Source organism: Megascapheus bottae, chromosome 17 (genome assembly GCF_031878675.1).
Source record: "Megascapheus bottae isolate mThoBot1 chromosome 17, mThoBot2.hap1, whole genome shotgun sequence".
Lineage (NCBI taxonomy): Eukaryota > Metazoa > Chordata > Mammalia > Rodentia > Geomyidae > Megascapheus > Megascapheus bottae.
In genome coordinates, this window is record NC_143525.1 from 19,492,104 (window position 1) to 19,506,106 (window position 14,003).

Consider the following 14,003-nt stretch of genomic DNA (forward strand, 5'->3'; position numbering starts at 1 on the left):
GTAGAGCAGATCCCATTTCAGAGCTGGTGGGGGAGGGGAAGAGATGGGAGCTGGACTGTCAATGGTGCCTTGGTTCCCGTCATGCCACAGGAAGACCCCGGGGATACATCCTGAGTAATGGAGAGGGAATGCCTGCAGAAAAATCCCTGGCACAGAATCCAGTGGGTTGTGAGTCTGATTGGTGCTGGGGTAGGGGTGCTCTAAGTCAGAGGCAGCTTGGGAATCTGTGCCCGGATCCCCTAACATCTGGTAGGCCCCTGGAATGAGGTTTGGCCATGCCCTAACCAAGAGCTACAGGTGTGGTTCAGGATAGTCCAGTGTGAGGCAGGGGGGCAAATCCCACAATTACCCAGGTGGGCTGTGCTGAACAAGCCATGTGGGGGAGGGTGCTGCCAGCTCACCATCAGTTTACCACACCGGCTTCCCAGTAAACTTGTGGCTTTCTGGGAACAGGAAAACACTATTATCGATAGGAAAATTTGGGAGCTCAGAGCTGGCAGGAAGGGTAGAGTTGATCTGATGAATTATCCCTATCATCTGCCTTCTGTCCAGTCCTGGGAGCCAGCCATGCGTGGGGCCTTCCAGGGCTTGTCACTCTCAGTGAGGGCTGTGTCACTGAGTTTTTGGGCGGATGAGAGAACACCGCCTGGGAAGAGGGGCCACTCCTCCTGGCTCCACAGACAGATACCTGGGCAATGGGAACATCTTGGCCTGAATCAGCCACACAGTGACGAGAGCCATGTGGCGCCCTGCACAAGGCTGCCTGCTAGGGTAGAGGTGAGAGAAATGCCAGGGCTCTCTGAGAGACAGAGGAAGACAGGAAAAGGATGCTCCTGACTCCTGTAACCTACAAAGGGATGGGTGAGAAAGGGTCCTAGCAAAGCTGAGTGATCTGTGGGCCGTGGGTCGGCGATCAGGAGGATCACTCAAATCTGGTGGGTATTTCTACAATGGTTCCTGGAAGGCCCAAAGAGGTGGTTTTTGGAGACATGTCCCAAGACTGCCAAGGATTCTCTCTCTCCAAGGACCCACTGCTCTGTTGTCACCAGCAGAGATCAACTCCTGACTTCATGTCCCACAGCCAAGTAAGATCTGCCCATGCCACCTCAACCTTTGTCTCCCTCTCAGCCTTCCCTCTGACTCACTTAGGCCTTCCTTGCTCTGGGGAAAATTACCACACCAGCACTTTCCCAGGGCCGTGCTCTCACCCCTGGCACCCTGCTGCAGTCAAAGTGGTCTTTTCCCAAGATCTTCAATGGCGCTCCATGTGGCAGATGAATCCAAAGGCCTTCAATGGGGTACAGGATCTCTGAGCCCTGACTCCCACACCCATAGCCAGTTGCCCCAGTGATGCCTATCCTCTACCATAGCTTCCTGAGCTCTTCAGCTCAAGGCTACCACCCTATCCCTTGAGGCATAGCGCTACTTCCCTTTTCTAGTAGTTAACTGGAGATAAGAGTCCCATGAACTTTAGTGCCCAGGCTGGCTTTGAACTGTGATTCTCATATCTCAGCCTCCTGAGTAGATAGGATTACAAGCATGAGCCATCCCACCCATGGCTTTCCATTCCTCTGGACCTGTGGAAGGGAGCCTGCTGGGTTTGGAGAGACCGCTCTCCCCTTTGCTTAGCAGAGAGCAACCCCTGGTATTTCCATGAGATCCCAGGGAATATACACAGGGCACACAGGCCTGAGGAGTAGAGTAAGAGGAACTCTGGGGGATCTACAGTACACCTGGGCCCCAGGAGATAACACCATCTCTGTGGAGTTGAGGCAGTAGTACTAAAGGGCTCAGAGCTCCCCTAGTCTTCAAGGATCCAGCAAAGGCAGACACGAAGTCCACGTCCAGCCGTGGGCCTGACTCCAACACGAAGATCTGCCCTCTGGAGGACCATGAAGAGCACAGCCCCAAAGGCCACAGCCTGGGCTGGGGCTCAGATGTGTTTGTGACAGACACAGAGAAGACCTCCAACCCCCTTTTTTCCTTTTGGTAGTACCAGGGTTTGAACTTAGTTTCTTGAGCTTGCTAGGCAGGCACTCTACTACTTGAGCCATACTACCTCTTAGTCTACTCTGAGAGCCAGTGACATCTTCCATTCCTGAGTACAAAGGCCCCAGGCCCTAGGTAGAAGAACTTCTAGAAGGTGGGTGCTCCTGGATGGGGTTGGGGAGAACCTGCTAAGGACAGCACCAGCAACCTAGGGATGAGGGTGGGCTGGGCTGGGCATAGCCCTTCCTGTTTCCTTTCCCAATGAAGCCAAAGTTCTTGTGTACCTCCCTATGTCCCACTCAGGTCACCTTGTGTGGAATGTCTCCCCTCATCTTCCTCTTTCTAACGCTTACTCACTGGTCAGGTGTCACCTTAGGAGTCACTTCCTCTAGGAAGTCTTCCCTATGACTCCCCTAAGCTGCACTTCACATGGTATCCTTTCTTTCTCCCCACCCTTCCTCTCTTGTTGGGGCTCCTGTTGTCTGCTGAGGACCTGGGCTTGCTCTGCATTGTACACACTACCTTGTCCAGTGCTTGTCCAGGGTGATCTCAATAAATGTTAAATAAACGAACATATGAATAAAACCCCCAAACCACTGCCAAAGAATGTGGTGATTTCACAAGCCCAGTGGGAAGTTCTCCGCCCAGCTCTGGCATTCTCTGAGTGGAGACCTTGCCTGGGTGCAGCAATGTGCACATGCGCAGGTGCTCACCTCTTGCTCAACTCCTTCAGGGCACTGCTCCGGCATAGGCCCAGGTAATCCCCCAGAAGCTTCAGCTGCTCCCGGCTCCTGCCGATGAGGTGCATGCGCTCCACGTGCTCATACAGCGAGGCGTTCACCAGCTGCAGGTTGATGAGGGGTTGAGTTTGGATCTGTGCCAGGAACTTCAGGGCTTGCCGGCAGACCTGCAGGAGCCACCCAAAAGACAAGATGGTTCAGCCAGCATCTCTGGGCCCAGTACTACAGTAGTTCCCATAGAAGTGGCACTGCCTTTCATTTTCAGAACCAAGAAATTAAGGAAAGATGAGGCCACTTGGCTAAGGTCACACAGCTCAGAAACAGTTTAGTCAAGTTCTCTTATTGGCCCCGCCCCCTTCATGTTGAGATGGAGGTTGGTCTGGTTAAGGCCTACCCTCTGGGCCTCACAGATCCTTTCGTCTTGTGCTTTCCTGTCTGCCCAGCCCCCTTTTCCTGTCTGAAGAAAACAGGCACTCCCCTGTGGGTCCTGATTCAGGAACCAGGTGACTCCGCTGCCATGAGGCTCCAGCCACAGGAAGCTACAGAGCAGACACGGCTTCACCAGGTTCCTGAGGGCCCTGAGCTCTTGCCAGCAGCAGCTGTCCAGGCTCCCAGTCTTTGTGAAGACCAGTGATCAATTACAGCCAGCCCCAAATGACTGACTGGGTGTAGAAGCTTATGCTCTTGGCTCAGACCCTAATACTAATGTCTGACTATTGTCAGATACTCACCTAGACACCTTGACTACATTCTCTCAATTTCAGAACAACCCAAGGGCAGGGTGGAGGTGGGGAATGAAGATGATATCATCCCCACATCACAGATGAGGAAACTGAGGCTCAGAGAAGCTATAATATTATCCAACCAGCCTATGGACAGCAGGTGCAGTTGTGAGCTGAGCCCATGTGTGAATAGCAGGCTGCCATATAACTGGTGAGAACTCTACTATAATATCCCCTTGGCATGCTAAGACACTGAGGATGACTGGAGGAAAACCAAAGTGCTACTATCTGATATGCTGAGTTCAAACTAGAAGGGGGATTCTACACCAGCATGCAGCACAGAGCTGCTGCCTGCTGCAGTGTATGAGCCAGGCATTTTCCTGCTGTCCTGAAAGTGCTTCTCAGGAGACTTGCCTCTACTTAGGGGCCAGAGAAAAATTGGACGTTCTGTCCTGCAACTTCAGCAGTAGTGCCCATCTTTCCCAGCAACACACAGCTCATTTTCTCAAATCCTATTCTTGAGGTACCATCTGCAGTCCAGGGTAGCCCAGTGGTAAACCCCTGGTGACTTGGGTCTAGCTGCTGCACTGCTTCCCATGACTCTATCTCAGGCCTCGGCTAAGGTCCAGATGAAACAATGCCCAGGAATGTGCACTCAAAAGTACCCAGCTTTCATATGGGCAGGGGCCTCAGGCTCCCCAGGGGCCATTTCTATCCTGTGTGCATAGAGGACTCAGACAAAAGTAGAAATCTTGGTCTTGGGCTGATCTTCTGCCAAGTGCCAGCTGGGCCTCAGTACTGGGGGGGTCAGCCAGAAAAGCCACAGAAAACAGTGTGTCCCCCAAACCACGGGCCAGTAGCTTCCTATTTTGAATTTTCCTGTCTTCCTCAAGGCAGTGATCTTTCAGAGTACTAGATACTTCCTGATCTTAGATGTGCCTAGAAGAGCATGTAACTTCCTAATTAGAGAAAGGAGGCCGCACAAAAGATTCCACCAATGGATGAGGAGACTGTTCCACAGCAGTGCCAGGGGCTGGGAAATAGTGAACATGTTTTACTGTAAAAGGGCTCTTTGCATTATGCTGTGTTTAATTTATTCTATGAACTTAAATATTTAACACTGAGGGTAGGGTCAGGGACGAGGTAAACAACAGAATGGCCAAAGTGGAGCCAACTTTGGGGTTTGCCCTTCTCAAGAGTCACTTCTGCTTGGAGGGCCTGCATAGTCAAGACTGCACAGCCCGTAGGTCCTGGGACCTCAGAGAGAGGCACATGGCTCCTTACTGTGCTTCGGGGAGAAAAGCAAGTTGTGTGCCACTTGACACAGACCCGACAACCGAACTGGGGACAGGAGGTGTGATAGGCCTCAGTGGAGGACACTGGGCCTCAAAAAATCCCCAGAGACAGACATTTATGGATCGCCCCAGAGAGATGAGGAAGCCAAAGCTAATCTGCATAGCAACTAGCTAAGAAAATAGCTAAGCTCATCTAATGAAGCAGAAAATGGAAAGATCTTAGAAAATACCTTATTCAGAAGCAATTCGTAGGCAAAAATAAATACCCAAAATATACTATTAAGTAAATATAACATGTGAAAATGCAAGATGAGCCTGGCACAGTCCTAGTTTTGTAAGCAAATGCACTGGAAAGGCTGTATAACAGTGATTATCTTTGGGTGATGATGCACAATTTTAATTGATTTCTTTGGGCTTTTGCATGTTAAACAAGAACTATGTATTAAACAACAACGAGGTGTTATTTTTATAATGGCAGGGCCCCAGAAAAAGTGCTATTTCCAGAACAAAAATCCAAAAAACAAGCCTGGTGCTGGTGGCTTACACCTGTGATTCTAGTTATTCAAGAGGCTAGGACCTGAGGGTGCAGTTCCAAGACAGCCCTGGTAGGAAAGTCCATGAGATTTTATCTCCAATTAACCACCAAAATGTAAGCAAACAAAAATATCCAGAAGCAGAGCTGTAGCTCAATTGGTAGAATGCTAGCCTTGAGCAGAAAAGCTTGGGGACAATTCTCAGAGTTAAAGCCCTAGGACTGGCATATACACTAAAAACACCCAACAAGAGTAACAAGACCATTCAGAGCCATCAAGTACAGTCATCTGGGACCCATAGGGTTTGCAAAAGCAAGGCTGACTGCTCTTAAGGGTGTAGTAAGTTGACTAGCCCATCTGCATATCTGTCCATGCATACATCCTTCCTTCCCTCTGACCTATTTATCTACCTACCCATCCATCTATCTACCCATTGATATAGTAGATTTAAGCTAACCTTCTTACCTACCTACCTGCTTACACACCCGACTTTAAATAGTTCAGTGTGTTGCTGTCTTAGCTGCCTCATATGCCTGCCTGGGAACCAAAGCAGTGGTTTACAAAGCTCTGCCCAGGGCCTGCTTCTTTCCTGGTGTGGCTCCCCTTCACTCTCCATCACAGGGTCTGAACCAGTGGTTCTGGCCTTTCTAGAGCCAAACTCCTCCAGATAAAGAGCAGCAGCAAAGAAGGGAGGATGGTCCTCACTACTCAGCAATCCTGGGTGGCCATGACGGGCTGGCCTTGAGACTTACTGGGCGCTTGGTGAGGTCCCAGTTGTGGATGATTCTGGCTGGAATCACGGAGGCATCGTCTTGGTGGCAGATGTCACAGTAATAGAGGCCAGAGAAGGCACAGAGCTTGGGTCGTACGAAGGAGAAGCCGATCTGCCGGGAGCAGCCTGGCAGGATGGGAGTGGGTGAGTGGCAAGGGCACAGGCAGTTCCAAGTAACACAGAAGCTGCTATGGTGGAAAGAGACTGCTAGTTTTTTTTTTTTTTCTCTCAAAGGAATATACAAAGGACAATAATCGCCACTCTTATTTCCACCACTTACCATCAACATTCTTAATTGCAACAAGGTGCTGTAAGAATTATTGCTGCCATTTGACAGCTGAAAAAGTGGTGCTCAACAGGTTAAGAAACCTGGCTGGGGCCAAGCATGGTGGTACATGCCTATAATCCCAGCATTTGGAAGGCTGAGGCAGGAGAATCAATACATAGTTCAAGGCCAACCTGGGCTAGCTAATGAGACTGTTTGTTTTTTTTAAAAAAGGGGTGGTGATGGGAGTTTGGCCTAGCATGTCCTAAGACCCGGGTTCAAGTCCTCAGTACCACGCACATAGAAAAAAACTAGAAGTAGTGGCTGAGGCTCAACAGGCAGAACTCTAGCTTGAGGCAGTCCAAAGACAGTGCTCAGGCCCTGAGCTCAAGCCCAGGACTGGCCAAAAAAAAAAAAAAGATTGAGGAAATGTGGTCACATAACAACCGATATCACTCAAACTTAGATATGGTAGATCCCAAAGCCTTGTATTCCTTTCCATTTACTTAGTGGCCTTTGTGTAACTGCTTCCAAGAGCCAACCTCCTCTTTATCTGAGCCTAGAAAGAAAACTATAAAGTCAAGTCTGGCCCAGCAGTGAGGGAACTGGGGAAGAGTCTTCCACAGGTGTGGATGGCAAGGGCACTGCCTTGTGCCAGCAGCTCAGCCTCAGCAGGTGGAACCCAAAGCAGCCTAATATCTCAAGATGGTAGGCTAAGGGAAGCTTCAAATTGGCAGTCCCCTCACAGCAGAGGACAGTGGGAGTCCAGTGTGCTCAGGACAAAATGTCCAGCCCAAATTCTGAACCTGGTTTCCACAAGGGCAGAGGTAGAGGCATTCTTGGCCTTGAGACAAACAGCTGGCTTTTTTATTTACTAGCAACCTCATCCTGACCTTCATAAATCTTCTTAAGATTCCATTTCACTGTCTGTAAACAGCGACTGCTAGCTGCTTTGTGGGATTATCATAAAGTGTAAGTGAGACAAGGTTCTGATAGTGTCCTGAACACTATGAGCTACAGCTCAGATGTCACTGCTTGGGTCACTGGACTGCGCTGCAGGGAGGAAGGAAACCCTTGGGTTTCACAGTCCTAGCTGGCAGGCTGCTGGTGACAGCTACAAGAACTGGGAGCAAAGTGAGTGTGGGCTTGCAGATGTTTTCTTCAGGAAGCTCTGCTTGGCTCCCATCCTCCAGGGGGCCTGCAGCAGCCCACATCCTTCAATCTAGTGCTTGAAGCTGGCTTTCCCCTCTGGCTCGCAGATTCCACCCTACCGGGAAAGATCGGTGATTCCCCCTAACCTTCTGTAGAATTTCCCTGACAGCATGGAGTGGAAAGAAAGGGATAAAGGTGGTAGAGCAGCAATCGGTTTTGGACAATGCAGTGGGAGCCCTCCAGGGTCCTGACCACAAGCTCAGGCCCCTGGGATGTGACCATCAAGCTATAATTCTGTCTTTTCCATATACTGTGTGAACCTCAAAGTACTTATTAGCTTAGGGCCTCAGATTCTTTACTTTATCATATACACAGAAAAGACTTCTACAGGGTTATTATGAGGCTTGAAATTTATTATGAGGCTCCAAACTTAAAGGCCTCATACACAAGTATTAGATTTCAGTCAAGTGCTGGTGGCTTATTCCTGTAATCCTAGCTGCTTAAGAAGGATGAGATCTAAGGATTATAGTTCAAAGCCAGCTGGGGTAGGAAAGTCCACAAGCCTCTTTTCTCTAACCATCAAAAAGTGAGCAGTTAGGCCAGGAGTGTGACCTAGTGGTAGAGGGCCTGTCTCACATGCATGAAGCCCTGGGTTCCACTCCTTGGTTCCACATACACAAAAAAGGCCAGAAATGGTGCTGTGGCTCAAGTGGTATAGCATTAGCCTTGAGAAAGCTCAAGGACAGTGCCTAGGCCCTAAGTTCAAGCCCCAGGATTGGAAAAAAAAAGGCAGCAGTGGAGCTGTGGCTCAAGTGGTAGACTACCAGCCTTGAGTGAAAAGGTAAGGGACAGTGCCAGGTCCCAAGTTCAAATCCCAGCACAAAAATAAATAAATGAATGAATGAATGAATAATATCCAAAATATATTATCAAGGAGAAAAAAATCAAGTTGCAGAGCAACAAATGGTGCTGTGTTGCCCAACACAGTCATCATTAAGCCACATGCACCTGTATTTTATTTGGCACCACTGGGTCAGTTCCCAGGAGCTGATGCTTTTAAAGTGTTCTACTACATGATCCATACCTCAGACTCTTCTTTTTTCAGTTATATTTCTGCCTCAGATTGTGACCCTCCTACCTACAGCCTCCTACATACCTGAGATCACAATTACACACTGCCATGTCTCTATTGAGATGGCATCTTGTTTACTCAGACTGGCCTCAAACCATGACCTTCTCATCTCTGCTTCCCGAATAGCTGAGACTACAGATAGGAACTACCATGCCCAAGGCCCACAGGAATCCTTTTCAATTTGACTGGGAAATTCAGTTGGTAGTCACACTAGCACCATTTTAAGCCCCCCAGAGCCTGCACTGGCTTAGTTATTGACCGGCCAGCACAGACCTAGTACACTTGCATCATATGGATATCCCACTGGATAGCACCAGTGCTGGGCTAAAAAAACTGTGCTAAAAATTTGCTGTGGGAGGATCCTCTGCCCCGGTGAATGCTGGGGTTGGAGTGGAGGCTGCGGGACCAGCAACTTGATGCCCCACCTGGGGCAGGGATGGAGGCCCTGGTGGGGAGACTATGCCGGGACCCCTGAAGGGGGTGGAGTTGGTTGGCACCTGCACAGAAGCAGCCCTGGGAGTCGAGGCCCTTCTCGGTGGGGATGGCTACCAGGTACTGCAGCAGGAAGCCATTTTCCCTGGTGGCGAACTTCAGCACCTCCTGGCAGTTTTCATCCAGACTCCCGCCGAGCGTCACTGCCTCCTCAGCTGTCTCTAAGTAGGACGCCAGGACTTTGCGGACCAGGTCCCTCCACAGGGCAGCCTCTTCGGCAGTCCCGGCCTGCAGTTTCAGAGTGGCCTTGGCTGTGATGATTTTGAAGAAGGCGGGCCCCCCCAGGCTCGTGTCTGGCAAGATGTCTCGGATGGTCTCCACTCCATGGCTGTCACTGAGCAGCTTCTCATTGTTTCTTACTCGGAAGCATTTCAGAGACTCCAAAGATAGGGAAAAAATATAGGGCATCCAGGTCCTATCTGCATACAGGTACAGAAGGGACTCTTTGATAGCATCTGGCTCTGGAACCTGGGCAGATGTCCAGTCCAACTGCGTGCCCTGGGGGACCACAGGCTCGGGCAGCAGAGCTAAGTGAGAGGGGTGGCTGCCAGGAGGACCCTCAGGGGCGTGTTTGGGCTCCTCTGGGTACTGGATGTATACCCATTCGTCATCCTGCTGAGGCCGGACCTTCTGCAGGGCCTCCCGCACACGGTCCAGCCAGTCCTCCGCTTCGTCCTGGGAGGAGGCACGCAGTGCCAGCTTCTTGCCAGAGAAGACCAGCTCAAAGCGCCCATCACAGTGGGCTGGCCCCACCGCCTCACACCGCAGCAGGGAGCAGCTCTCCACACAGGTGCGCTCCTCATCACTCAGGTAGAGGCGGAGCTCCAGTGGGGACAGTTCACAGAACAGCTCCTTCCAGATGCCCATTGCCCCCCGCCGGGCCACAGTGCCCAGCTTCAAGAGACCCCGGAATGGGTTGGACAACCCTGGAGGTGGAAAGAAACACTTCAGATTTTGGATTTGTTCCTTTGCCACCCACCTGATGCCACTTCTGGGCTCAATATCCTGTTGTGACAGTGGACACGGAGACTGCCACCAGAATGGAGCTGGCTATGGGGCACTGTCAAATGGCATTCTGAAAACTAGATGGGTCCCACTGCTGACCTCATTCCTTCATCTCCTTGAGAAGATAAAAAGTCAGATGACTCCTTGAGGCTTACTGCGCCTGCCCCTGCTCCTTCCAGCATCTGTGCCCACTGACTTCGCTCATGTCACCAGGGACCTGTTCTGCCTGAGGCTAGCTCCCCTCCACCTCCCACCCACTCACAGACAAGGACATCTTTCCTCAGTTCTCCTCCCTTCTGGAGTATTCTCATCAGTACACAAACATTTTTGTTAGTTCTTTCTTGTAAAATCCCTTTCTTCTTAACATACATCTCTGGTTACCCTCTCTGTTTCTTGATTTCCCCTCTACAGAAGAATGGCTTGAGGAAGTAGTGACAATTTCCCTGCTCTCTTTCCTTCTTGAACCCAGCCCAATTCATCTGTTGATTCCTTCATCCTAATGAAGCTTCTCCTGGGAAAGCTACTGAGGCCATTTATGGGGCCTGCCTAGAGCACTCTACCCCCATGGCCATGTTTCTCTGTCCTCATGGCTGGAACACCACAGAGTGCAATCCTGGCTCCCTAGCTATTCCTGGCTGAGCTTATCTGCTCTCAAGGGCTCATAGTGACACCCCCTCCCCCCCAAATCCTTTCTACAACCTACACTTCACCTATAAGCTCCAGATTTACGTTGCCACCTGTTCCACCTATGTCGAACATGAACCTCCAAGTTCACATACTCCAGAACGAGTTCCTGATTCTTCTGGTGCTCACGTGCTTCTTCCCTAGTGTTTTTCAACTCATGGAAAACTTCATTCTTCCAGTTGCCTTGGCTAAAAACTTCAGGGTTATCCGGAGACACATCTTTCATACCCTACATCCAGTAAACCAGCAAATCGTACAGACTTGGCTACATTTATTGGGAACCCCTTACTTCTCTCTGCTCCCCTTCTACTCCTCCTCACAGGGTCATCTCTGGCCCGGTAATGACAATAGCTCTTCACTGGTCTTTCAGCATAGGAGCCAGAATAACCAGTTTAAAGATAAGCCAGAAGACTAGGGGCATGGCTCAAGTGGTAGAGTGTTTGCCTAGCAAGGGCAAGGACCTGAGTTCAAACCCACCCTGCTCTGCTCCAATCACTCTGGCTGCCACAGCTGTTTGCCTTTCTTCTCTCTGCACAGAGGCACAGATTCCCTCATCTCTCCCTCCCTTCCCATCTCAAATGTCACCTTATCCTCGAGGGTTGCTCTGGCTACCCTCTAGCAAGACTGTGATGGTTATTCCTGATCACTACCTGATCACACTACTCACTGCCCTCTCTCTCTCTCTTTACACCCATTAGAGTGAAAGTCTCAAGAAGGTAGGGATAGTGCTTGGCTTTCTGTTCTGTTCCCAGCACCTAGAATAGTGCCTGACACATCACAGATGATTCCTGGCACACTCACAGAAACATCTGCTGAATAAATGAGTGAGTGTTCACGTGAGCGCTCCCCTCCCCTGGAGTCTGCCCAAAGATCACATAATTCTCTCTCCCCAGCCTGGACTAACCCTAGAGATATGAAACTACTACATAGGCTTTTCCTTTTCCTTAAGGGGCCTGGAAGCCTGGATACCCTTCCCTGGTTAGAGGGCACAGATGGCCCTGGGCTGGCAGACATATCCAAAAGGAGCCAACATGGAGGCCAGAGCTGGATCTCTTAAACTTGGCAGAAATCTCTGCTAGGATGCACACAGAAATGATGAGAGAAGGATCGGGGCTAGAAATGTGGCTTAGTGGTAGATTGCTTGCCTAGCATGCATGAAGCCCTGGTTTCGATTCCCCAGTACCACATAAACAGAAAAAGCTAGAAATGGCTCTGTGGCTCAAGTAATAAGAGTGCTAGCCTTGAGCCAAAGAAGCTCAGGGACAGTGCCCAAGCCCTGACCAAAAAAAAAAAAAAAAAAAAAAAAGGCCAGGTGCCAGTGGCTCATGCCTGAAATCCTAGTAACTGAGGAGGCTGAGATCTGAGGATTGTGGTTCAAAGCCAGTCTGGGCATTCAAGTCCATGAGACTCTTATCTCCAATTAGCCACCAGAAATCTAGAAGTAGTGCTGCGGCTGAAATAAATGGTAGAGTGCTAGCCTTGCGCTGAAAAGCTCAGGGACAGTGTCTAGGCCCAGAGTTTAAGCCCCACAACTGAATGACCAAAACAAAAACAAAAACAAAAACAAACCAGAAAAGGAAACCTATTTTGATGGTCACAGAAAAGTTTGAGTTATTTAATGGTTATTTAATGCTTCCTAGAATTTCACAGGGTATGGAGATCAAGCCAGCCTCACTTAAAGGGTCTGTGGAGGCTAGAAAACAACAGTAGGTCTGATGAACTAACCTCTCTAGAGCTGGTTTAGGAACCATCCAAGATAAAAGGCCTGAGGAAGAAGGTGCTAAAGCACCTGTGCCCACAAGGGAAGGTTTTTCCCTGAGCCAGAGGCTGGAGAGTCAGTTCCTAGCAACCCAAAGTTTTTACAGCATTGCCTCAGGAAGAATACTTCCACTTTACCATAGAAGGTAGTATTTTCTAGTCTGTAGGCTGTTTTGAACACCTTTTTACTATGATGTTCTAAAGAATGTAGCATTTGGCCGGGAGTTTGGCCTAGTGGTTAAAGTGCTTGCCTAGCATGCATGAAGACCCGGGTTCGATTCCTCGGTACCATATACATAGAAAAAAGCCGGAAGTGGTGCTGAGGCTCAAGTGGTAGAGCTCTAGCCTTGAGAAAAGTCCAAGGACAGTGCTCAGGCCCTGAGCTCAAGCCCAGGACTGGCAAAAAAAAAAAAAAAAAAAAAAAGAATGTAGCATTTCCGCCCAAACTTTTCCTAAATTTCTTCCCCCCACACTTTTTTTTTTTTTTTTGCTAGTCCTAGGGCTTGAACTCAGGGTCTGAGCACTGTCCTTGGGCTTTCTCAAAGCTAGAGCTCTACCACGAGCCACAGTGCCACTTCTAGCTTTTTCTATGTATGTGGTACTGAGGAATCGAACCTGGGTCTTTGTGCATGCTAGGCAAGAACTACCATTGGCCAAACTCCTGGCCCCTGTCTCCTGAATTTCTACGCACAAGTACATCTGACGATTTCGCTCTGGGCAAGGTCCTCCTGGGAGAACACACTGCCCACTGGACATGGCAAACAGGACTCAGAGCTGTTTTCTGAGAGACACAGTTCCTGCAGATGGAACCCCATTCAGCTACTTACCTATCTGCCTCCGGTGTACCACCCGGAAGTTTTTATGCTCATTAACTGGGGCTGCTCCAGCACTCTCCCTGCCCTGGGAATGCACATATGCCTTGTCCAAGGCTCCCAGGGAGCAGCTCTTTCTAGGTCCTTGAGAAGGATGCCTGTGGAGATCAGACTCTGGCTCTGCACAGCTGGTAGAAGCATTCTGTAGAGCATGCTCTTGAGGGGGCCGATAAAAGTCATCTTCAGAGATCCAGTTTATGCTTTTCTATGAAGAAAAAAGGAAAGCAGCATGTGTCTGTTTTAGAGTATTTAAATATGTTTGCAAAGGCATGCTCTGCATTGTATAACATGACCCATTTCAAAAAATGAATCTACAATTCAGTAGTCTTGGCAGTGTAATCACTATTCTAAATCTAAGTTGAGAATATTCATGTCATCCCCCAAAGAGACCCTCTACCCAACAGTAGTCACCCCTACTTGTCCACAACCACTCTACCTCTAGGAAACCACATAGGAATGAATTTTCTTCAGCATTCTGTCGAAGAATTGTACACTTCTGCTCATTTCATATAAAAGGGATGAAATGACTTAGGATATAATACAATAGGGCATTTTTTTTTTTAGAACTGACCCCTTAATGTTTTCCAGGTTC

The 14,003-nt window shown here is 49.4% G+C and overlaps 1 protein-coding gene across 3 annotated transcripts in view; it reads right to left on the reverse strand.

The window, feature by feature from the left end:
- Plekhm1 (pleckstrin homology and RUN domain containing M1) overlaps positions 1 to 14,003 on the reverse strand; it is a 35,081-nt gene that overhangs the window by 3,783 nt on the left and 17,295 nt on the right. For all 3 annotated transcript variants that reach the window (XM_090350049.1, XM_090350048.1, XM_090350051.1), the window contains exons 5-8: positions 13,367 to 13,616; positions 9,098 to 10,018; positions 6,032 to 6,177; positions 2,703 to 2,896 (exon numbers count right to left, since the gene is read on the reverse strand). In XM_090350049.1, the coding sequence (XP_090206175.1) occupies positions 2,703 to 2,896; positions 6,032 to 6,177; positions 9,098 to 10,018; positions 13,367 to 13,616 (1,511 nt within the window). The remainder of the gene's footprint in view (positions 1 to 2,702; positions 2,897 to 6,031; positions 6,178 to 9,097; positions 10,019 to 13,366; positions 13,617 to 14,003) is intronic.